Source organism: Sabethes cyaneus, chromosome 3 (genome assembly GCF_943734655.1).
Source record: "Sabethes cyaneus chromosome 3, idSabCyanKW18_F2, whole genome shotgun sequence".
Lineage (NCBI taxonomy): Eukaryota > Metazoa > Arthropoda > Insecta > Diptera > Culicidae > Sabethes > Sabethes cyaneus.
Window position 1 is genome coordinate 203,704,825 of NC_071355.1, and position 27,296 is coordinate 203,732,120.

Genomic DNA, 27,296 nt, shown 5'->3' on the forward strand with positions numbered 1-27,296 from the left:
CGGTCACCTCACGATCGTCCGTCAAAATGCTTATTCTTACATTTGGGCTAGCAGCACAAAACCGTTGCAGGATTCGTTCAGTATCTGCTAGAGCAGTTTCCTGAGAATGATGCAGTCACACCAACTCCACATACTCCTTCTCTTCCAGATTGCGCTTTTTCTCCCGGAAAATTTGGCTCGTTGCATCTTCTTGAGTCTATGTTTTTCCTCGTTCTCACTTGTGACACTGCGCATCTTGGCGGCTAATTACGTACCATGTACCCGACAGAGCTCTCCGCTAGCCGCTATACTGCTAATGTGTTGGTGGTGTTCCACCAGTCTTCAAGAGAAGCTTCACACACCTCATTCTTTTCAGGCAGCGCAGCTTCGAGTAAATACGCGTAGTTTACAGCGACACCTAGCTGCTTCAGCCGGTCAAGATCTAACCGAGGCTGGGGTCGGTATCGAATGTTGATCACAATTGAGAGCAGGGACCGAAACGGTTACATTTTTTCTTTACATTTACCAGCATGCAATGCCATGTCGAACTCTAACCTATACCATCGCTCTGTCTTGTTTCTGTATCGACAGTGCCTATCTCTTCCACGTGTTGTGACCAGCCCGAATACGTACATGATAATAAGCAAACATTTTCGTATGTCAGCCGACCATTCATACAAAATGTCGTGAAAAAATGACATGCATTTGTCGCTTTTTGCTTACAGTTGTAGTTAAAATAGTAGGTATGGAGCTGTGATAGAGAATAAGGTGTATTGGGGACCTTCTTATTTTAACCCGTGTTGTTTGGGGGAAAGCTGCATGTTTGGTTTACGTGCGCAACAGCAAAAGAGAATACAAAAAAGTGTCTTCAAGAGTGGTGACATTTTCTCCCCGATATCGAAGAGTGTATGACACGTATACCAAGAGATGTTTTCGTTGTTCTTGCATTTCTTTTCGGTGCTTGTGTACCAGTAACATGTCGCAAGACTGGCAGCAAGAAAGAATGATAAATGTCTTCAAATTTTTGTCACCAACCAGTACATTTTACGTCCCTGATTGAGAGTATTGGACGCATCTTAAACATCACTAGCTAATGAATGAACCGAGTTAATGTTAGCGATTCGTTAGGATCTAACTTCAAAGATGTCTGAGAAGTACCGAAAGTCGATCAAAACGTGGTCGATCTGTGATTCTTTCTGATTTGGTGTCCTCCAGGTGTACTTGTGCAGGAAACTATAGTGAAAGAAGGTACTACGTACGGCCGTGCTCTTGGAAGCGTCGGGGGGTCGATGAGTCTTTTAGTCAATAATATGTACTAAATATTCAGGACTGATTTTACGAACCTAGTTCTTCTAAGAAAACAAACTGTCGTTTTCGTATATAAATTATGCTTTATTCTTAGTGTGTTTAATAAAGTCTCAGGACGCCTTTAGTGCTCATGGTGGTTAGATGACCAGAGATAAGACATTACTTCATCTACTATATCTATAAATTGTTCTATAAGAACTTTCCATCTTTAGATGACAGCTTTTTAAAACCGAATACTTTTGCATGAAACAAGCCAAAATATTCAGCATAAGTATAGCAAGGATAACTTTCCACAACTGGTGGCTTTAGGCATCCTGTGATTCACTTCAAAATCCATTTATATTTGCAGAGTATACAAAAACATTTAGCTCCCATCCCTGCTAGTCCCCATCAAAAGATAAGCTTAGCCAATCCAACAAGCGACACATTTTGGAGAGCCTATAAAACAAAGCACTCGCTATCAGAGCTAATAGCGTTACACCGCACTAATCGATGTTATCTCACTGATTACGGCTGCAAACAAACTACGAAACGCTCGATCGAATGGGAAAATATATCCGGCCCCAGTCAACGGTCACAGTTCAACCATAAGCAAAATTGTGTACATCGAGCAGACAAATCGCCTCTGCCGGTCAGCACATTGTCCACTTTGTGTCCGAATGGTTCGACGCTATCGTCGGAACCTGCGTTCACAATTCATTCCTAGTTTTCCATTTGACCGATTCGGAACTGAAACCAGAAAGTACGGATAACAGGGTTTGCGTCTTACACTCCTGCGTTTCCCTGTTGCTCATCCCCACACAATATTACCGGTGCGGTCAGCATTCCGCTGGTTCTCGCATTAATTACGACCGGATGACCGAAGTATGTTGGCGTAACGGCGGGCGCGCGCGGCATCCAGGCCGTTCGGTTGGAATTTGCTTCGGCCGGCCCGGCCGGTCTGCTCAGACCGCCGGTCGCTGGTATACCAGGAATTCATTATTCCTAAATTTGCAACGTCCGCCGACGGCAGTTAGTGGACGACGACGACGACGGCTTCCGTGCGGTATCGAAACCTCCAAATCGCTCGCTATTTGCTGTCCAGTCAACCGAACTGACAAAAGTGAGAGCAACTCATAAATTTTGGAGACCCATAACATCAACACAGCAGCGCACGGTAACGGATGACGGTCCGTGGCCGCTTGCTGTATACCCGAGCGAGGGATGCCGCAGCGGAAAGTTAAATTCTAAACATTTGTTTTTGGCTTCGTAGAAGCCCACAATACTGACGTTTTCCGACTCCACAATGACGACCGCATTTTAAGGTCGAAAATTGTTTACAAATTTATAAGATATTTGTTTATCCGTTTATGAATAATCAATATGAGAGTAATTTTATTTTATGTATCAGCAACTAATCTTATTTTCAATTCATTTTACTCTAGTGTTTTAACTGGTTAGTTATGTACTGAAAATCGGCAATTACGTTTCTTTCTGACTGATACTTTTTATTTAATGAATCCGTATTTTGAACTCTCGAGAAAAATTCATTGGTTCGATGTATATCTTTTGACAAAGTTATGTCAAACTATATCCACAAACAAACAGACATAACACTCGTTTTCCATTCTTCGTACCGATTAAACCGTCATTTCAAATTTGTTCTTAGTTGGGATTGTCTCCGTTTTGGTCAAAGTGGCGCTTTTTGACGAAAGAAGGGGAATTCCCCATAAAAAATACTTGCTACTTCGAGGGATACCCATGTTGCAATTTGATATTTGGGAATGTCGATTATAGGTGGTGCTAGTGCTCAGGCTAAATGTGAGGTACGATAATTTTTGATGATTTTTCTTCCAAGAGTTATGTCTGTTTGTCTGTGCTATATCCTTAGCCCTAGCCCTAGCCCGTTTCACATAACTATCATCGACAAATAGTCATGAATAAAAGCACAGTCCGCCAGCACAAATAATTGTAACACAATTCGTTTGATTTTTTCCTCACAATTTTCCGAATATTCTGGACATCCCCATTCAACCGGTCTGCTGCTGCTGTTGTTTGGCATACAATTATCGAAAGACCACTGCCGCCCCCACGCACCAAGCACCATCCTGCAAAACCTACCAACCCTTGACCAAGCCAGTAGCCACAGCGTACCAATGAGGCACGGAAATGGTGCGAATCAGTGAGCTAACGTTTCAATTAGTGTGTCCCCGGAAAACCCCTTTCAACATCTGACGACAATCGTCACAGCCACAGCCACAGTAGCAAGCGCCGTGCCGCCGGGGTGGGTTTGCATCCGTGCTGACGTGGTGACCGCCACGCCTGCCACTGCTACAATTCCACTGCGGGGATGATTATTAATTATTCGTAAATATGCGTATAAATCGTGGAAATTTGATTTCAAAACAGATACAATTTGCTCGATTATTTGTTGAGAGGAGCGTAAACATGGGCTGGTACCAACCAAGCAGTGCCAGTGAGACTAGTGGGAGTTCGTAACTATAGCCGGCTCGGCGTTGTTGCATGAACTAAAATTGGATCCCTTCGTGGGTAGCCCCCACTGGGAACTTGTCACCGGATACAGTAATGCAGCTTGTTGTATTCGTTTATCCACACGGTTGGCGCGCCCGTTTCGGCAATGGCACCCAACCCCTCGGACAGGAAATGGGTGTTTATTTATCTAATCGAATCCCCTTCTGCTACGTCGAATAGCCGTTGAAGTGTTGAATGTATAATTTCGTGTGTGTTGATTTATGTGTTATCCGATAATCGAGCCGGGTTTGGACGTGATGAATTTTTGTTTGCGATACTTTGCCGCATGGAAGCAGGCAATGAAATGTTGCATTAAACTTTGAAAGATTAATTATTGCATGTGGGTTTACGTTTTCACTAAGCTTAGACTTATGATTATCATTTGAATCAGTATTGAGATTCCTAATAATTTTCGTTATTTCTTTTCATTATTGTTAGCTAATGAGTCGTTTTCAATTTTACTTACCTTAGAATCCAACATTCCTGGCAACCATAACCCTTACCACATTCTTGGATGTCGAGTGAATAAAACTAATATCATACTACGGGAACCCAACGAACGAACAACCATCATACATTGTCACACCGTTCAAGCTCATTGAAGCTCTTACCGAACCGACCAATCGACCAGATAGACATCAGTGCATACCGGCGAGCGATTGAAAATTGCAACAAAAGAAAAAACTGCCTACATCATCCAGGACGGCAAAAAAAACAGAAAACGCAGCATCTGAAAAATGATGGCATCCTGTTCGCCTTTCAACAAGCACATCTTCATCAATGGTGGTCCTCCGAGTGAAACGACCGGCAGTGAGATCTCGTCGGTTGAGAGCGACTGGGGAGACCTGCGGTTGATTGCGGCACAGCTGGGCGTAGCCAATCCGGACGATCTGCATGTGGAACGGTTTAAAGTTGACCGCCAAAAGCTGGAGGATATGATTAAAGGTATGCAAAAGATTTATTTTCATTGAGAGTTGTTTATTTTTTCTCTTTTATCGTTCACCCTGCAGTTTTCATCTTTCATCTTTCATCTTTCATCTTTCATCTTTCATCTTTCATCTTTCATCTTTCATCTTTCATCTTTCATCTTTCATCTTTCATCTTTCATCTTTCATCTTTCATCTTTCATCTTTCATCTTTCATCTTTCATATTTCATCTTTCATCTTTCATCTTTCATCTTTCATCTTTCATCTTTCATCTTTCATCTTTCATCTTTCATCTTTCATCTTTCATCTTTCATCTTTCATCTTTCATCTTTCATCTTTCATTTTTTCATCTTTCATTTTTCATCTTTCATCTTTCATCTTTCATATTTCATCTTTCATCTTTCATCTTTCATCTTTCATCTTTCATCTTTCATATTTCATCTTTCATCTTTCATCTTTCATCTTTCTTTTTTCATCTCTCATCTGTCATCTCTCATCTTTAAACTTTCATTGTATTTATTTTAATGTGCGGTGTGATTTAAAACGTCAAAAATTTTATTGCATTTTATAGCGATATTCCATCAAACTTTTTTCATTGCTTGTTCAGTCGTTTTACAATTGGTAAGAATCAATTGCAATTGTTTAAAATTGGTTTGACAGTTTCCAATGGGGTAAAATAAATATAAAACTTTCTACGAAACGCTCAGAAAATTCCAAAAGTTGTTTCAAATTCAGTTCCATTGAAACAACTATTTATCGATATTTCAGAGAAATTCTTTGATTTTACTTTTGATACCACTCATCAAAATATATAGTACAAATATACCACATAAAGAATACACAAATGACAGAATAGTGATTATTGTAAATGACACAAAATAATACAAAAGTTACAAAATAATACCAAAATTAAGGAGACGCAAAAAACTGACTCGGAAACGACACAAAAATGATATCAGTAATACAACGATGCAAAAGAATGGAAATAACATAAAAGCAATACAAAAATCATAAACAAATAAAAACAAAAATATTAAATAAACGAATACCGAAAAGGGACAACAATGTTTTAAACACTGACGAAAAAAATTACACAATTATGGTAAAAACACAAAAACCAATTGCTTGAAAAATAATAAATGCGCAAATCGCAGCATGATAAGAAAATTAAATGCTACCAAAATGATAGAAACAGTGAGAGCAACAATAATACAAACGTGACATGAATCTGATACAAAAAATGATATAAACATAATACGAACATAACCCAAAAATACTAGAAAATTAAAACAAAAGAGGTGAAAAAACATAAGGCATATGCAAAACTGACACCAAAAAAATATTACAAAAAGTAAAATATTACGAAATAGTAATAAAAATGTAAAAAATGACGTATGAAAATGATTCAAAATGACATCAAATGGTACAAATCAATGGTTCCGAACATCCAACATTAGGGTATGTACTTGGACACTACGGAATAAAACGACCAATTTAGAGCCCTGAAAGCATCGATAGCGGATAATCCGGAGTGTCTAATTTGTCGTATTTCTATTTTTATCTTCTCTAATACCTATGACCGGAAAAAATAATCCCGCTGCAATTCGGAATATCTCCGTCAAAAGCGGTACCGATTTTCACTCATATATTGTTTGATTGATTTTTGCCTCATTCTAATCCGGTTCTTTTAAAACAAGTTGAATTAAAATGGAACGAAATTTAAAGCGAATGGAGCTAAAGGTCTGATTGCAAGCTCCCCAATTTCTGTCGTCGGGAACTTTAAGGTCAATCAAAATAGTAACCTGTGACTTGCAGCAGAAACCAGAAAGCTTAGTTGGTGAAAGAAAGTTGATCAAGACTACCCGATCAGACAAACGTAACAAAATTATAACAAATCATGATATTCTGTTACGACGGTTTTTCTAACATGATTTGTTATAATTTTGGTCTCGTTAGTAGTTTAAATATCAAAAATTCTATCAGAACTTATATGCAGCTGTAGCAAAACATAACAAAATTTGTTATGTTTAGAACAAAATTATATCAAAATTTGTTGTAATATATCTAACAGGTTTTGTTATAATTTTGTTAAAATATAACAAAAACTTCTTTGCCTTTATCTGCTATATCGACATTTTATTTCGACGAAATTGTCAAAAATAGACAACTACTTTCGAGAACATTCACAAATAGCTCAGAAAAACACTTTTATACATTTTCAAAAATTGCTCCTCCTTCAACCGGGATTGAACTCATGACATGTCGCATAGAATGCAACCGTCTTATTCGCTATACCAGAACTACTCTCGAATGAAGGAAGATTAAATGCTTATATGATTTGGCCGATAGTTTATTCGGGGTTGTCAGTTTTTGATTCAAGCTGGCTATAAATAGATAAAAAGCGTTCGGTCCAAAGCCGTGATCAAGAAGAAGAAGAAATCGAATCCGTTTAAGGGAGCATAGTACTTTTTCAATTCCAAAAAATTGATTTTTTTTTATTAATTAATTCGAAAGATTAACATTTTGAGCATATGTGGTTGAAGTCGTTTGGATGAATTTCGAAAATTGACAAAGTTATAGTTATTTGTACTACGCATGTCTGGAACGATTGCACAGCGAATTCAATGCCGTTTTTCTCGAAACCAGGTTTTTTTCCTTGTTGGGGACCTTGGGCATCTGCGACCAGTTCAAACCAGGTTTTCAAAGTCGATACCATAACTATCTCAAGAACGGCTCGAGCAATTCTCTTGCTTCTTTTTTGTTTTGTTTCAAAGCTAACAAAATTATCTAGTGTTTGACCTATCTTTTTTTCGATATTGCAATTTATATATTTTTTAGAAATGTTTAAAGTCAATTTTTTCGACTCAAAACCTGACTTTTATGTTTGAATGTCTGTCATTTTGTTATGCGTTCGAATTTAAAAAAAAGGATGGGTCAAACACGAGATAATTTAATACACTTTCATGTCATTTTGGATTTTTTTCATTTCGGATAAGCCCTCGAGTGCCAATCCATGGTACCGCAATTCATGTTTTTTCTGAATGACGTTTTCCGGATTCCTAATAAATAAATAAACTTTCCAAGATTTTTTTTGCAATGAGTCTTACGCGTATATTTCAGCTTTCGTGTCTATAGACTTTTCTGCTCATGTTGGCAGGACCCGACCACAGAAACGATTAAAAACAACTACGAACTTAATTATTCAAATGATGCGTAAAAGAAACTATTTCGCAGTAACTATGTGGCTTTGTACTATGACATTGTCACTATGTAACTTTGTAAACAAAACATGAACCGAGAATATAAGAGATAAGATTCCATTTTAAATTTCAGTTCCAAGCATCTAGCAACAACATAAAAGTTTGAGGAAACGAGAGATTCTCCATAAAATACATGCCATAGTTGTAGCATTGACAAAAAAACTGGTTCTCTCATAAATGAAATTCTACAGTGACGTTCAAAAATAACTCTTAAGGTCATTTTAACAAAGACTTCTGTCAATACGTTCTGTAATTTTTGATAATAAAGTGCGTGAAGTTCCCAAAACGTGACTTGACAGGAGCGGCGCGTTACTGCATCGAGTATGTTTTAGATTAGACAACTTTTTAGCAACATGTGAAATGCATATAGAATGCGACATGTTGCTAGTTGTTGCTTGCATTAATCGTGGAAAGGACCAACCGGCACCAAATTTAGAATTTTTACATTCTGACTTGAAATGAAAAATCTATCAAATTTGGTCCAAATCCGTGAAGATCGATACATCTCGGATACTTCGCGCAGAGTTACTCTAATACGTATTAGGGTAGATGATCCATTAGTTGCGCCACTAAGCACAATATAACTTCATTTTGCTTGTTTATTGAGCTATATGCATCAATTAATGCTTGTGGGATATAAATTTATCAAATACAAGGTATTTGTCACAAGGCAAGACAATTGCTTTCGTTGTGCGAGAAGCTTTATAAAGAAAAAATGAATTTTCCGATTCAATTATATTGTACCAACAGTTGCGCTAATGTTTCCTTAATTAAGTTTGATGTTCTGTAAGTATGAGAAAGCTCACACTGCCCTGCTGGCTCACTCTATCTTCTCAGGGTCGTAGCGTGTTCGGGGGACTCAGCACATTCGACTACTTACCGTCACACTCAAGCAAAGCGGAACAACGGAAGAAAGTTCAGGAGGAAAAGGGATCGGCTCTTTGAACTTAAAACTATTATTACAATTTAACTATTTATTCATCCGGGTTTAAAGTTCACTAATCACGTTGCGGTACCGATCACGAACACGACGCGTTGGGGCCCATCGATGACATGCAGGAAAACGGGAGAGAGGATGTACATACCACGACCGCTTCACGGTCGAATAGCGAGGGTTTCAGCACGATGACATATCCAAACGAATCCACCAAATGCGGGCTTAAGCCTTTGCCGCTCTATCGAGATGACGTCCAGTTTTAGGATTTCCAACAACAGAGTCAAGAACGTGCAGCGCTGCCTTAGAATGCCTCACGTGGTCTCGCTGGTACTTCGTTGCACTGTTTTTCGCACTACTTTCGGCTTCCTGTGCGTTACAATCGTCGTCGAACTTCTACGGTTGATACGGGTACTTTAACTACACGATACGTAGCACTTTTGTAGGGCGTATTTTGTTCCAAGGCCGGGATTACCACCGGACCGGTGTCCAAACACTCAGGGGTTTATCTTTCCGCTTACAGCGCGACAGCGCTTCTCTTCAGTTCTTCAGCTTCAGACTTTAGATGTGGTTCCCCGTATAGTTCGACTTCGACTGCCTTCTCCCTTTAGGCCTTTCCACCTTCGACCTTCCTTCATCCTCTATCTCCCTCTCAGACTATCTCCCTTCTTTCTTCACTAACCGGATCCAGTGCGTGCGTTTGCAGTTACTCGAACCGGTTAAGAGTTCCCAGGGTTGTGTCAGGATCAAACGGTTACGTTAGTGAAATGGCTTAAAACTATGTTAAACAAAAAATAACAAAATTTTAACAACAAAAATTTTAACAAACTAACAACAATGTATAAGAGCCGATAAACAAACAAAACAAAATATTTACAAACTTACGAACTAAAGACGCTAAACTGAACAAACTTTCCATTGTGCCGATCGATTTGGAAATGATCGGTAACAGTTCCTGTAATTGTGTTATTCCATATACATTGCTAGGTTGCTAAGTGAAAAAACATCGTAGCAAAACTATAGATGAGCGCCTATAGTTGTGCGCTCCAACTGCGCGTTAGATTTTGGAAAATTGGCATTTTAGCAAATAATGCTTTAATTTTAAATGGTGTAGTCTAACTACCAATACTTCTAAAAGCCTGGGTTATATAATGAATGTAATGGTTTTATCTAAAATGCTACGGTGACGAAAATATGCATTAATAATGAATAGTTGGTATAGTTGGTTGGTACTATTGGTACTACCACAACTATTGGATCAACTACCCTATTTGGATTTTACATTTGCAATAACTTGAGAACGACATAAAAAAAAAGTTTACGTGGCATAATTTGTTCAAAATTATGCGTAGAATTTGCGTACAATTACGTGAAGAATTTTATTTTAGTTTTACAAAAAAGCAGCGTAGCGTTGCGGTTCCACCTCGTCAAACGTAATCATGATTCACACTTTATTTCGAGTTTTTAAAAGAATTATATTCACAAGTACTCAAGTTTTTGGCACGAGATAAATCTCTCACTTCTTGCATAAACACTCATTTAGACAGATAAAATATTTCAAAATTTACATTTTTTACAGACACTGATGTTCTTGTTCAGCGGCAATTCGTCATACGGAAACTGCACTTCGTCATGACGAAGTCTTGCTTTCGTCCACCATGGACAAACACAGTTATTTACAAAAATTTATGCATGTATTCGTTATGCCGTCTGCATGAGCTATTCAACTGGCACCAAAACAATGCAAGTAGTTTGAATCAGAGCTTAGATATCCATGTTTTTACTCCGAGTAATGTGCTGATGTGCTGCTGATGCTCTTCGTCATATTCAAAGCAGATAGTAAAACCAAGAGGACTTTTATTTTTGAAAAAAAAAAGATGAAAAGAGTGGTTTTCTTCCATTATCTTTTGTCGATTACTAAGGGACAATACACAAATATTGATGCAAAGTACATATTAGTTTGAATGTAATTCACCTCAAAGTTAGGTATATTAGGATAATTAACCTTTTTTGGACCCCATCAGCAGCTGTACATAATTTGGACACTTGCATTTGATTTTGCTGTAAGTGTCCAATTTATGTACAGCTGCTGAGGGGGTCCAAAATACGTTGGTTACCCTACTTGTTTTTCGCGCCTATGTCGGGAAAGTAGATGAAACCATCCCGCACCCTATTTACAAAGCTTTCTCTTTCAGTGTATTTTTTTCTGAAAATACATAAAATTTACAACTTTTCCTTTGACGTCATTTTCATAAAATAAGTAGTTTTTGAGAATGCATTTTTCAAAAAAAAAATCTTATTTCTAAAAACGCCCTTTTTAAAAGTTACTCTTGACGAAAAAACATGTTTCATGGAAAGTGAATCCGTGCGTGGTTCAATGTATTAGCAAAATTTCGAAATCAAAAATAGTCGAGACAAACCGTTTTATTAGTTGAGCTGGAATTGCTCTATAACAATATTATAACAAATTTTAATATAATAACAAAACTTGTAATAATTCTGAATGCCTCATTATTTTGTTTGATCAAAAATATAACAAATTCTGTTATTTATATCTAATTGAGATATTTTTTGCTAGCTTTTTGTTATAATCATTTACTCGAGTAACGGGATAACTGCTTTAACTTTGCATATATTGGACATTTTAGAGTTGTAAACTCGTTGAATTATATAAAATCTGCTTATCACTACCGAATGCAACATAATAATCTTTATTTTTTTGCCCCGTCGCATTTAGAAAATTTTTGAAGGGGAGGGGGGGCGACATAAACTTTTTTTCAAATTTGTATAAGCCTTATTTGTAGTACAGACAGAAAAGTATAGATGATTGATACTTCTTCTTTCTCATATGCGGAAATGAATTACGCTCATTATAAGGTGCGAGACCTATTTACCGTGCCACTAACAAACGGTTTTATCGATTATTTAGGGCGAAACGGTCGCAGGTCACGAGTGTACGCTTGCGACCTGCCGTTAGAAGTGCCGCCCTCTGAAAGCATTTCTATTTTGATGCACTCATCGTCACAGTTGTCCCCTTGGCGGAAACCCAATTTGGCGCCCCGATTCTTAAATCTGTGATCGTTCCAAGTTTATTACTTTTTCGTATTCGCCCCTTTTCCAACACTTAGATGCACTTAACGTTGTATTGAAAAAATGAACTGATTTCAGATTGCGATAAAAAAATACAAAAGATAATCCAATGAAACAAAGTTGTTTTAAATCCTACGTTTATTAACCCTTCTATAAAAATGCTTCGACGCCCTGCCAGTTAACTTTACAGCTGTTCACCGGAATCTTCGCCAATCAAAAGATAGACGTCGACATATTATTCAGCTCTTTCGTGGCATTGGCGATCAGGTTCTTCTCCGTTTTGGCCACGAAATTATTAAAGTAAATGCTCCGTTTTAGCTTCACTCTAAAATTTCAATGGCTGTTGTATGAAAATCAACTGATAAAGTGGCATGCAAAATCGCTAAAATCAGTATAGTTTTTAATGCATACGTTATTGCTAATTCTTTACTGAAATGTAGGCCCTTTTAGACGCCCTTGGCGGGGGCCATTGTTCTAGGTGAAGAACGATTGTGAAGAACGTGCTACTCGAGTCACAAATGCTGATACCTGATACCGTTATTCTTAGTGTCCATTATGCCTAACTTCCATTAAGCCTAACATCTGTATGCTTAACGTCCATTATGCCAGTCATCCGTATGCCCAATGTGGCACATTCTATATCAGAATTCAATGTTCTAACCCCTCCGCATTGATGAAACTGTGCAAAGCCTCCTTACTAACACACAAAATACGAAGCTCGGTTCGTTCGGGCCTGCCTACTTTCCCCCACCAAGTCCGCATTTGCATTTTCGCGACGCACCATTGGGTCAAATTATAAATACATGCCTTCATTTTTTCTTTGTTGATTTAAAGCAAAATGTTTCTGAAAGTTTCAGCTTTTTACCTCTGCTGGAAAATGTGTGGGACTGAGTGCGTGAGAGTAAAATTTCGTATTCAACTTCAGTTCCGATTTTACGACCTATTACAAACGTAATTTCAAATCCGATTTCATGTGTGATTTTATTTCCAATTTGAGTTTAATTCAAAGTCAAAATTCCAGTTTAATTTGAGGTTAGACGTCAACTCTCAATTGGCCTAAATTTAAGTTCAATGTTGAATTGCATTCCAATTTCAAGCCGAAATTCAAGTTCAATCTTGGGTGTAATCATAGTTCCAATTACAGGTCCAAGTCCGAATACTAGCTACAATTTCAATCCAAGTTTCAATCTGATGTCAAGTCTAATTTTAGTTCTAATCTCAAATCTAGTTTCAAGTCCTCTCGAGTGCCCAGGCTGGTTCACGTACATGTGTCACCTTTTCCATAAAATTTAATGTAAAAAATTCTCATGGCGTAACCAGGAAATTTAGAGTTTCCAATCTAATCAACCAGTATTTTTACGATAAATAAATTACGCAATTAAAAAACTTGATCCGCCATCCTACGATTGCTGGATTTTTCCAGGCCAAACCATGCTTCTGAGAGGCTACACTTTCTGTTTATGTCTGGGCACGCCACCGGGAACAAATAGTACAAAATAAGTTTAACTGATTTAAACATTAAAGAAACAAAAATGGTACACTGAAGTTTTTGGAGCGTCTTAGTAGAATACGAAACCTGAAATTAAATTAAAAGGAAAACTTTTAATAAAGACCATGGTCTTTAGTTAGAAAACTGTATCCAATGAAGGTAACTGAGTTTGGCGCTAGTGTACATTAAATCATCTCCATACACTAGCGCCAAAAGCAAATTTTTGATATTCGAAAATCAGCTATCTTCATTGATTCATCACTTTACAATCATAATTCTCTTCTCTCAGTGGATAACAATCCACTTAATAAATTTTATTAAAAAGGAGACCAAAAGAAGCATAGGCTCAATTTAATAAGGTTTCTTAATTCAATTTTGCGTGACAACAGTTCAGTTTAGCTTGAAGCTAGAGTTCAGCGGCATTCCGCATTCGGTATACCCTTGACCTTAGATTTTTGGCTCTATTAATACGATTAACCGCTGCTTTGATAAGGCTGCAAAAACAGATTTAAGGTATTTTCTGTTTTCTCTGTTTGTGACATAACCTCTGATTTCAATTCTTTGCAGGTTTCCGATTAAAATGAATTTTTCGTTTCGAAATAATTCCAAATAGCATGGGAAACGAGAATAAGGCAGACATTGTACTGGCCGACCGGCATAATTTCTCAACCGGAACAGAAATCCCATTAATTTCTAAGGGTTTAAATTGAATGCCAATGTTGAAAATTTACTTTCATTGTAAAGTAATCTAATTATTTTCTTGAAAATTGTGTGTGAAAATTATATACCTACCCTAGAAATGGTTGATAAGAACTCATTAAAAGAATTTGATAAATATAAAAAAAAATTTATACAGTTTCTGTGACTTTCATTCAAAGGGGGAGAGGTTTAGTTACTTTACGTAATTTTCTGGAGGGTTGCTTAAGCCAAACGTTACCCCGCCTTACCCCGTATTACATACCTTTTATTATTTTCCAACGCAAAACACAAAACTTCCCGCCTTATAGGCAAGTGCTAAAATTTTTCTCTCATTCAAATATTTACCAACCTAATATTTGGTATCTCCTATACGTAGGCAAACCGTTTACCTAAACCATAAGGTGAATTTTTTTTAGTATACCTTATACCTAAGTTTTAAATCCACCGCCTACTACCTGAATTACTATATATAGTTTCATTCAACCATTAAATGTTTACATTACTTGCCGTGTTTATTTACAGTTGAAACGTATTCAGAAGGAATGAATAGCGCAGAGGAATTCTTCACGAACGTAAGTTTATTCGCTGTCCACCGTGTCCCTTGCTGCGGCCACCTACACACCTACAATCATTCCGTTCCTCTTTCCGCCGACAGGTCATGAAGGAAACCACCACCTACGTCAGCTGGCCATGCCGGCTGAAAATCGGCGCCAAAACCAAGAAGGATCCGCACATCCGGATCGTGGGCAAAATGGCCGATGTGTTGAAAGCAAAGGACAGAGTGATGGCACGTTTGGACTCTCGGGTAATTTGAAATCGTACTCGTACGGCTGGTCCACCCAGACCGGCTGGGCGAAACTCGTTGATTTCTCGCTCTGATGGAGCTGAATATTTTAGCAAACAACAACCAAGCCTTCTTCTTTTGCCATTGCAGGGGAGCCGCGTCATTATGAAAATGGATGTCTCGTATACGGATCACTCGTTCATTATCGGCCGCGGGGGAAACAACATCAAGCGCATTATGGAGGAAACGGCGACCCACATCCACTTCCCAGACTCGAACCGGTCGAATCCCACGGAGAAGAGCAACCAGGTGTCGCTGTGCGGCAGCCTGGAGGGTGTCGAGCGGGCACGTGCGCTCGTTCGCATCTCGACGCCACTGCTGATCTCGTTCGAGCTGCCTATCCTGGCCCCCGGCAAGACGCCACCGGACAACGAAACGCCGTACGTGAAAGAGGTCGAGAAGGAGTACAATGTACAGGTGATATTCTCTACTCGGCCCAAATTGCACTCATCGCTCGTGCTGGTCAAGGGGTCCGAAAAAGAGGAACTGAAGGTGAAGGAAGCCACCCGCCGGCTGATGGATTTGATGTGCGAGAACATTGCGGTAGGTAATCGCGTACGAGTCGGTCCCGGTTTGGTCACAGTGCCATCTCACACCACGCCGACTGAGTCCAACCCGGGGACGACGACTGCCGGTTGATTATGAATTATGATAGCGAAATTGTAATTTCTGCAACGAGCTGTTCTGTTTCTCTTCCTATTCTATGACCCTACCCATCCGTGTCGGTACCGTTGCCGTTGCCGTTGCCGTTGCTGATGCTGCTGCTACTGCACTGTTCGCACTGCAGAGCCAGATTCCCGTGCAGATGCAGCTGGAAATTTCAACCCAACATCATCCGATTGTGCTTGGCCGGGCTTCCAGCAATTTGCGAGAAATTATGAGCAGAACCGGAACTCAGGTAAAATTATTGACTGTGCTTGTACGTGTGCTTGTGTATGTGGTTTAAGAACATTTGGATAGCTACTCACTTTTCGCTAGTAGGATGGGAACAATTTATAGAGGGTGACAAATGATATGAAGAATGCTCTTCCAGTCTTGCGGTGCGGTAAAACAGGGTATTATTTTCTTTAATTGTTGGGATCTTGAGACAAATATCTGCATTGCTTCTGGAAGAACAACGTGGGAAGGGTCTGCCAAAGGCTAATGTATAAATGTATAATGCATAAATCGATGGTGAAAGAGATGTTTAAATAGACTAGTAGTAATTGACTTTAAACTAGAGAATTGAAATTAGACCTCAATTGAATTTCAAATTGCAGTTGAAATTATAATTGTATTTGGCTTCAGACATTAAACTGCACTTTAAATTGGACCTGAAATCGGAGATAAAAATGGAATTAAACAAGACTCAGAATTTGACTTAGAATAGGACATTAAGTTGGGCGTGAAATCAGACCTAAATTGAACTTTGCAATTTTATTTGAAATAAGATTCGGAATTAGACATTAAATTTGGCTTGAATTAGATTAGATATTGACTTTAAAATTGAACTTGAAATTAAAAGGAGTGTAGAACTTTTCGAAGGTTAAGGTAGCATTTCTCGCTAAATGCAGTAGCACCGCCTTCACTCAAGCCTCCCACAGTCCTCCGAAGTTTGACAATCTCGATAGAATAAGCTCCCATTTCATTTCCTGGTATAGTAAATATTCGTAAATACAAAAGATGGAATGAATGGAATGATTTTATTGATCCAGCTTTTGCCAACTGGTCTTGCGGTATACCTCTGGTTTTATCATAGTGTTGCAAGCCGAAAACTACTTGTGGCTAGCTATGAAACCATAATTATTAACTGTTTGAATATACTGATTTTCAAAACTGACATAATTATAATGACGCGTTAATTTTAGCCACTTATCATTCTAATATGCACGATAAAATTTATTGCGCAAATGTTGCACAACTACGGGAAGTGCTGAAAATTTATTGTATATGATGTTAGGTAGCTTAGTTCAAGTACATTTCAGTGCGCGGTAGAAGATCACATTTGACGGGAAAAAAATCCTTCTACGCATAAGGTTAAATCTCAATCATTACAGAGCTATTGAAAATTTTTTAGTTTTCCGCTCTGTTTCCATCAAATTAGCTCTAGATCAAAAAGTATGTTAGTCAGCTCAATTATGTTACTTTTATTCGAAAGCTGACAAAATTTTATGCTGGAAATCAGCGTTAAACTTGCCAATAGAGCGTTGTCGAAAATACCTTAACCAACGCTTAAGAAGTTGTGTCCTCAACAGGGGTAAAAAGAAGCGTTGCTTTGAAAACCCTCTCTTATCGAATTTTCCGCTTGTCCCATTTTGTTTGGTTACTACATATCAACACCTTTGTTTCATTACTTTCTTCTACCGTCTCCTCCGTCGACTGTAAAAAAACCTACCATTATAAACAAATTAATTATATACCTGAACTCATTAAAGGTCTTGACCTTTAATGAACACTAATCCAATGAAATCGAAGGCAAAAGTGGTATTAAATAAAACTAGAAATTGGACCCAAAATGGGACATTAAATTGAACTTTAAATTACACTTAAAATTGGGTTTAAAATTGCAATTTAAATTATGTTTATAATTAATGTTGAAACTGGAATTAAATTAGATATGAATTCGAACTTAAAATGGGACATTAAATTGGACTTGAACTCGAACCTCAATTGTACTTAAAATGGCACTTTTAATTAGACTTTAGATCAGAGATGAATTTGAAATTAGATTCGAAATTAGACTTAATATGGGACTTGAACTCGAACCTCAATTGTACTCAAAATGGGACATTCAAATGGGATTTGAACTCGAACCTCAATTGGACTTAAAATGGTACTTTTAATTAGACTTTAGATCGGAGGTGAATTTGAAATTAGACTAGAAATTAGACATAAAATGGGACTTGAACTCGAACCTTAATTCAACTTAAAATGGGACATTCAAATGGGACTTGAACTCGAACCTTAATTGAACTTAAAATGAGACATTAAATTGAACTGGAACCTCCATTGGATTTAAAATTGCACCTGAATTTAGACTAAATCGGAGGTGAAATTGAAATTCGATTCGAAATAGAACTTCAAATGGGATAGTAAGTTGGACTTGAACTCCAAGCTCAACTGAACTTAAAATGGCACATGATATAAGCCTTTAAATCGGAGATGAATTTGAAATTAGATTCGAAACTAGATCTTAAATGGGACACTAAATTGGACTTGAACTCGAATCTCAATTAAACTTAAAATGGGATATTAAATTGGATTGAGCTCGAAGCTCAATTGGACTTTTAGATTCTAAACTGAATTTGAAATGGGAAACTAAACTAGACTTAAAATGGAACATTAAATTGTACAGAAATGGACTCAAAATTGTACTAAAATGGGTTGAAATTGGATTGGAATTTTTCTTCAAACTAAATTTGAGTCAAAATTGGACTAGACATCGGACATAAAATTGGACAAGGAATTAAACTTGAAATTAAAATGTAAAAATGACCTAAAATTGAACTTAAAATTTTATTTGGAATTGGACCTGAAATTTACAAGAAATCTATATCTATAAAAATGGATTTCTGTCTGTCTGTCTGTCAGTATGTTCTCTATAGAATCGAAAACTACTGAACAGATTGGCGTGAAAATTTGCAAGTAGGGGTTTTTGGGGCCGGGGAAGGTTCTTATGATAATTAGAGACCCCTCCCCTCTAAGAGAGGGGGGACTCCCATACAAATGACACACACATTTCTGCAAAACTAGAGAACTATTCAAGCAATTGATTTGTCAATCAACCAAATTTGGCATGTGGGTGTTTCTGGAGGCAAGAAATTTTTCTATGGTGAATTTAGACCCCTCTTTGGGAAGGGAATTATAACCCCTCTTCCATTTAAGAGGGGGGGGGGCTTCCATACAAATGAAATACAAATTTCCTTTTATCTCGAGAACTAATCCAGCAAATGAAACCAAATTTGGCATGTGGAGCTTTTAGGGGGCAGACATTTTTTATATGTTGAATTATGACCCCTCCCACTTTTAAGAGGGGGGGGGGCTTCCATACAAATGAACTACAAATTTTCTCAGAACTCAAGAACTAATCAAGCAAATGGAACTAAATTTGGCATGTGGGGGTTTCTGGAGGCAAGATTTTTTTCTATGATGAATTAAGACCTCTTCCTCCTTTAAGAGGGGGGGGCTCCCATACAAATGAAATACAAATTTCTTCATATCTCGAGAACTAATCAAGCAAATGGAACTAAAATTGGTATGTGGGGGTTTTAGAAGGCAGAAATTTTTTTCTATGGTATATTAGGATGCCTCCCCTCTTTAAGAATTTTTCCGCGAAATGTTACATTCCGCTTAAGGTTTTTCGCGAAATAGTATATGGCGAAATGTTATACAATCACGGCGAATATGGCTATCCGCTTTCTGGCTAAGCAATGGAGGACAGGGACGTAAAATGTACTGGTTGGTGACCAAAATCTGAAGATATTTGACATTATTTCTTGTGACCAGTCATGCGGCAGATTTCTAGTACACACGCACCGAGAAGAAATACCAGAATAACATCGCTTGCTCGTCGTGTCGCACACATTTCGGAGCGGCAGAGCCACGCTTCAACATTCTAGCACCATGCATGACCAAAGGTGTAGTGGTTTTTGGTATTCTCGTGTGCTGCTTCATTCGTATGCCTACAGTTTTTCCCCAAATAATGCGGATCCAAAGAAGAACGTTCCCAAACTTGAAAACGAACTCTACTGCATCTATTCCTACAAGATCTTTAATGTAGTGATCAACCATAGAATCGTGCCAAAATTCATTACATAAATTTCAGGTGAAAAATGGCTCAATAATTACACCTTATTCTCTATCGCTTGTCCATACTATTCCAGCTAGAACTGTAAGCAAAAACCGGCGAAAGCCTGTCACTTCTATACTGTGACACTTTTTTCGACTGGTCACAGAGAATAATGAATGTTTGCTTATTACCATGTACGTCTTCCAGCTAGTTTCAACACATCGAGAGATAGGCTCTCTCGATACAGAAACAATACGAAACGTATTGGCTGAGATTATGACATGGCACTGCACACTGGCAAATATATAGAAAAAATGTAACCGTTTCGGTCCCTGATGGGGGAGTTGTTTTTCACTTTACTGTGAGGAAGAATTGCAAATTTGTATATTAAACTAGCCATGCTTTCATAGTTACGTAACTGCCAAAATGAATTATCTATGCTTGAACTCCTCAGAAACTTGCAAAACTTTATTTATGCACAACACAGTTTAATTTGTGGCAATACGAAGTTTGTCGGATCAGCTAGTTAAATATAAAATTGGACCTAAATTTTGATCTATATATACTTTTTTTGGCTTTACTGTCAATTGAATTAGAAGATCGATTTGAATTGTACACTCAAAAAAATCAGCATGTCAAGTTTACGTGAAAACATAGGTAATTCTCATCCATCAAACTTTTCATGTAACATTCATGTGAATTGTTGGTAACTCGCACTCATACTAGCCAGTCTACGTGCGATCCCAGTGAATTTTATTAATTTTCCCATTAACTAGTACATGAAGTTCACGTAAGTTGCTGTACAGAAGTTTACATGATTTTTCACGTGGATGCGACGTGTCGATTTTTTTGAGTGTACGGTTGTGGTTGTATTGACATTTCCGCACAACCCGATTCAACTTTGATGAGTTATTATGTTTTACATTAAGTTTTTTACCACACCTGTCGAAATGCTGGTCTGTTACCCGAATTCTTCTCCTCAGGCCAGGACACTGTGGTGATTGTGCGAATAAGCGGACATTTTCTCAACTGCGAACTGCGATTCAGTAAAACACGTCATTGTGCCGCGATCTATCACAAGACTGAGTTCGTTTATTTCTAACTTCCTTCTCTCCATTTCGGTACCGCTCTCTCGGTGCGGAGCGTATATGACCCTATCGCTGCTGCTCCTCACTTTTCACAGAACAGAATATTTTCTCTGTTCATCCCGCTCGATCCCTGCATTTTTCCCTAACTCTACTCTTAACTATGAACTTGATTGAGGATTTTATAATTGTACTTTACAGGTTTCCGAATTTCCCTCTATGGTGCCCTAAAATGAGGTTTCCGTTACTACTTTACTTAGGGGTACAAGGGTCGTAATGAAACTAGTAGTATCACGTTTGCCACCGGTAACTGTTTATAAAGATAAAAGATAAATAATTATTGATGTATGTATGTTCCTTTGTTTTCAATCTATTATCTCATCCTAGTTCCTATTGTTGGCTATTGTTCAACATTTGCTGATAAATATTAGTCCTCTCATCGTACCCAAACCGGCCCGACTAAAGCGTTTATATACATATCTCATTCCAGATAATGTTCCCGGATGCGAACGACGTAAACATAAAGCCAATCAAGCGTTCCCAGGTGACTATTACCGGCACGATCGACGGTGTTTATCTGGCAAGACAGCAATTACTGGTAAGTATCTATCGGACAGGGCAGTTTGCAATCTCGGCAGCACGATGCCAGGATAATTCCCACCCATTCCTTTAACTTATCCAGGAGCAAAACTGGAACAATTTACAGATAGATTGTAATCGAAATTTGTTTTCAATTAAATCAGGGCAGCCTCCCGATTGCATTGATATTCGACTATCCGGAGAATACGGTCGACTCGGAGGAGATTAGCAAGCTGATGTTTGCGCACGACGTTTTCATATCGGTACGGCAAAAGTCCCGCCAGAGCACCCTCTGCATCGTCATCAAAGGAATCGAGAAATTTATCTCCAACATTTACGAAGCTCGCTATAATCTGCTTAAATGCACTGGTCCGAAGGTGATTGTGGACATACCACGCTCCTATTTAGGACCGAACGAACAGGCAAAAAATTCTCAGAATGTATCGCAAATGTTGGCCGGTCCAGTTCCGCAACCATATTCTCCTTTATCACCTATCAATCCCATGCCATTTGTCAGCGCATGGACATCTCCAACGCCAGCACCTGAATTTACTCTTAATCAAATTCGCAATCAATTACAAAACTTTCATATGGGACCATCCAAATTGCCTCCACTGTCCGTTCCACCAGGATTGGGGAACTTTACCGGTGCTGTGAAGTCTCAACTATCGATGAATCCAACAATTGGTCAAACACATTTACAAGTTCCGGGTGCACACCAGCACCTGTCGCTCAGCAATCGCAGTTCAAACAGCTCTTGCCAGAATACCAGCAACAGTAGTGCCAGCGGTGATCACTCCAGTGGATACCATAGTTTGAATTGTAGCAACAGCTCCCTGGAGCAGCTGCATGTTCCAGGTACCGGTTCGACTAGTGGGTCACTGGTAAACAGTTCCTCCGATAGCAGCGGAGTTGTCTTGAACCGAAGCCGCCACATGAGCTATAATGACAGTCCCCAGCTCCAGGCGGATTATGGTGACCAGCGGACGCCGATGCCCTACGAGCAGAAGGTTTGTATGACACCATTATTAACATTATTAGGTACATACTTTTGAGTATGATATTTTTCTTTCCCACAGAGCACACTTACCGATTCTTTCGTGTTCAATTTTGACCCACGCGTCGTCGCCGGCTATAAAGCAATGCACCTGGCGCCTCAGCACGGCGAGCTGCGTACTCCGACACCGTCCTGGCAGGGGCTCGGTATCAGCCAGACCTCGCCGGTGCCGATGGAAGCGTGCAACCTAAGCTGGGGCAGCAGCAGCGGAAGCAGTGGCGGTGGCGGTGCTGCCGGCGGCGATTCACGCCTCAACATGACTACCACGATGATCGATGTCACTCCGATGCGCCAACGTGAGCAGCTATCGCAGTACAATGACGTTACCTCCATACTGACCAACCTGGGCTTGGAACATTATATCAGTAAGTAGATTTCAAGGTTTATGTTAGCCATAATACTGATAATTTTAATATTTCCCACAGAGAACTTCATCAATGGTGAAATTGACATGACCGTATTCCAAACGCTCACCGACCAGGACTTGCTAAATCTGGAAATCAAACCACTCGGGGCACGTCGCAAGATTTTGATGGCCATCCATGACCTATACACACGTCACCACGGCAATCCATTCGCCAACATGTCACCGGCGTCTTCGTCATCATCAATGTCACGTTTTTCGGGTTCGGCCGCACCTGGCGCGGAGCGGCGTACCTCCAGCGGTCAATAGACTACCATAGATGACCAACTGGAACGGCGATTGAAGATGTAACGGTACGAAAAACAACAAAACACCTTGCGCTCCTTCATCTCAATTATTAAATTGGAGACACATGGTAATTCACAATATTCTGTATTTTATTTTTGCATTTGTTGCAGATGCTGCCGCAAAATTTGAATCCCTTCAGGACAATAAACACGACAGCAACGGCTTTACGGCAATAATTCAACAACAGCAACAACAACCGCCGGCGGTACCTTTGCGAATGCAGACACGAACGACAAGGCTAAAAATTAATTAAACTCCCTTTTAATTAATTATTTTCTTGCAATTGTCCACCCACTTGGTCGTGTCGTCGTCGAAGAAACACTAATTGCTTATCGATTGCCCGAGATGTACCCACTGGATATTCAATGTGGACTTTGTTTGTCCACGTTGATTTTGCCGCCTCGCAACGAAAAGCGTTGACAACTGCTTCTGCAAGAAGCGCGCTACAAAGTGTTTCTTTTTCATCTGAATGCATTCGCCCAGATGCCGATGGTTCATGTTCCCCGGGTAGAAACTGATCCAAAGCCGATCTGCGGACAGTATTTTATCTAGAACCCATTGCTGCTGTATAGCCGGATCTGCTCGGCAACGGAAATAAGATTGCCGTTAGGAGAAAATATTTTTAATTAAATACCATACCCATAGCGGCAGCCTATCTGCAGGATTCAGCGCCCAGTCGCAGTCGCTCATCGTCTCGTCCGCCTGACATCAGCCGCGTCATCTGCATCATATTTATTTCATTCGTGGTCCTGCACATTCACCACATTCAATTAACACTCATCACTCACACAGAGCACTCGTTTCAAATTGCATGCGATTCACACAGTTTTTAAATATTCCGGCGAAACATAATAGCTCTTTTCATTACGTAGAAACTTAAGCCACGCGTCCGAAGCGGTAATTAAGTCGGCACAGTTCTGCTACTTCTACGAGGAGGAGAACTGCGACGACCGTTTAATTTCGAGCCATTTGAATAAAAATTCAATTTTTGCATCCACCGGCAGCCATTCCGTGCGAAGAGGCATTTGGTTGCCCGCGAGAATCCTCCAAGCGGAACGGAAGCTTGCTTGTTCGACGATGACTATTACTGCCTGCGAGAATCCAAATATGGGCAAGCTTAATTCAGCGAGTTTATCGCGCAAAAAAGATTGTCGCTGCAAGCTTCCGTTCCGGTTTGGATTATTCGTAATTGTCGGCAGTTAACACACTTTACAGTATTAGGGTTTTCTCCGGTTAGGGACCCCTTCAATAGAAAAGCTTGCGTTGTGTACAGCGTACGATTTGCATGAGCTACAACTACAACATCATATTGGTTAATTTACTCACAATTTTTTCTAATTGTAAGCATTTGAAGAGATATTTTAATTAAAATTGCATGTTCGAATACCATTCAGCAACTACATTGTTTGGCTTTTTATTATTTTTACACTTTGTTATATTTTCAATGACTCGATCAATTCTCTCAAATCAATTTACTATACTATCCTCAGAAACCCTGCAGTACTGAAGCAAATGCAGTAACAGCAAATATTTTCTAACCGAATTTAGCTATTATGTCAAACATGAATGCTCAATACAAAGTTTGGAACGAGGCAAAGATTATTTTGTTGAATAATTTACAGCAGCTTTACAGCTTTTACAGCAGTAAAATCAACAATGGTTGACATGTAATTAACTGATAATTGACGTATGCTGTTGAATTTTTAAATATATAATAAACAAATACGAATTTATAATAAAATCTGACAGTATAAAAAATGGAATTGTTTGTTATGTTCAAGGACTTTTTTATAAACCAGTCAGCCTCCTATCAAACCTCATTGCATACATTGTAAGTAATTTCCAAGAATAAGTAGCATATTCGCCAAAAAAGCTATTTTGTTATTAAATTATTAAAAAAAGATGTAATAAATTTGTTAAATACTAATACGATGGTTATAGAAGAAGGTAATTACCATATCACGTTATAAACAATCACAAAAACAATTGGTTTAAATGTTTTTCCCAGAATATCGTTGCATTTAGATTCGGAAATCATCTAGCAGTAAAGTGTAACTCCGATATTCCTAATTTAATTGACCTATTCAAGCCAGTATCCAAAAAATAATCTAATCAAATATGAGCGGTTTCTGTCTGCTATGCAAGAATATTTAACATTTAATCTGTTAATGATGGGTGTCAAAAAATCCGATAGCACCACCCCAGAATACGATTATTTACACTTAGAGGCAAATCACCACAATCGCTAGTTCTGCTGGTAATCATATGTATATGTATATGTATATGTATATGTATATGTATGTATAATAAATTATCATGGCAGCTAATATTCAGGTAACAATGTGATAGAAAACAAATTGGGTCCAAATTGGCACCCCTGGGGGACGCTCGAAACATTGTGGCATAATTCAGAACGAGATACTCAAATCGTAACTCAAAACGATGGTTTTGGTTTTAGTTTAGCCAATTGGTCGATCGAACTTTTGAAGACTGTTTGGCCATCTCCTTCAGAATAAGTCAAAGGGTAGATTTAAGCTACTAAAAACTAAGTTGGCAAAATAAAAGTCAGACGAATGACAACATTCAAAGATAACAAGTCTTTTACTGACATAATGGGATTATTTATTTCGCCATCATCGCGAGGTGATTGTCGGGCATTATTGCAACATGCCCAGTTCATCGTATCTATCAAGCTTTAGCTACCTTTTAAATACTACGTTTTCCATAGAGCTGTGTGAGTTCATTGTTCATCTCTTCATATTCTGTTCTTCTGTGCGCCTAACGCCGTACTTCGAAGATCATTCTTAGCACTCGTCTCTCTAAAACTTCGAGCAATCGTAGGTACTTCGCAAGCATTGTCCACGTTTCGTATCCTTAGCGCATCTGATAAGCGTCTTGTAAAATTTATGAATTTTAACAGTTTTGCCATGTATTTCCCGTCAAATTTCCGTATTAAAATCGTACACGTTGGGCATGTGATTCGCTGGTACCTGGCGGGTGTTGTGGGTTCGAATCCGGTTATAACCTCAGATTATAGCTTGGTTCGACCCATGCACCTTCCAGCATTGGACAAAAGGTAGGAGTCAAAATGACTACTTGTCAAGCATAGCTACCAATACCCCCCCCCCCCCCCTTCCTTTCCGCTCTTCCCCTCCTTCACCAAAAATTTTCATTTCTTTCCCCTACCGTCCCTTCATCAATTGTAGAACCATCGTTTTAAAAAAATATTAATATATATGTATGACCGCATTTCAAGGTCAAGACAAAAAACTTGAGATTAGTCTATTTCAGGATAGCCGTTTTCATCCATGATTCTCCTCAGCTCTTCAAGGTTGATGGTATCATATGCAGCTTTGAAATCAAAAAATAAATGTGCACTCTAGATGGAACTCTACACGGAAATTTTAAGGTTTGCCACCGCGTAAATATTTAGTCCGTTATTGACCATGCTCCAACGAAGCCGGCCAGATAAATTCCCACAAATCTATTCACAATCAGTCGAATAGTCGGTGGCAAACGGTTTGGGAGAGCAGTTTGCAGGCAACATTGGAAACGGCGATCACACGATAGTTGTCATAATCCATTCTGCATTCAAGTAGCGCGTTCTATCCCGGAAGATTTGGGTTCACTGCATTTTCGTCTGTCTGTGTGTTTCCACGCTTTGACGAGTTTCATTGCGCAACTTTGTCATCCACGCAACGCTCTGCTCATTCCTCTTAGATTCATTGTAATTGTACAGGAATTTTTGCTGGAAGAAGGTGGTTTCCTTATCTATCTAACACCGACTGTTTTCAACTCCCTTGACTACTCCCTTGTTCGCTGCCGGATACTCCGTAAATAACTTATGAACAACACCCATTACTTACTTACTTTTTCGACGACAATCCGTAGAAGACCCTGTTGGCAGCCGCTATTCGCTTTTTTACTTCACGACTCACATCGTTGTCACATGTCACTAATGTACCTAGGTACGCAAATTCAACCACTTCAAAAGTATCTTCATCTACACCGCAGTTCCAACTCCCGAAGAGCTACTATGCTCTCTACCAGCCAC

General features: G+C 38.9%; 1 protein-coding gene across 1 annotated transcript; it reads left to right on the top strand.

The window, feature by feature from the left end:
- Positions 1-4,535: 4,535 nt before the first annotated feature.
- LOC128743562 (protein bicaudal C) lies at positions 4,536-23,203 on the top strand. The gene is made up of 9 exons (XM_053840163.1): positions 4,536-4,743; positions 14,720-14,769; positions 14,853-15,002; positions 15,132-15,584; positions 15,829-15,939; positions 21,385-21,492; positions 21,638-22,483; positions 22,553-22,895; positions 22,956-23,203. Exons 1-9 carry the CDS (start codon positions 4,536-4,538, stop codon positions 23,201-23,203), a joined length of 2,517 nt encoding a protein of 838 aa, XP_053696138.1.
- Positions 23,204-27,296: the final 4,093 nt, after the last annotated feature.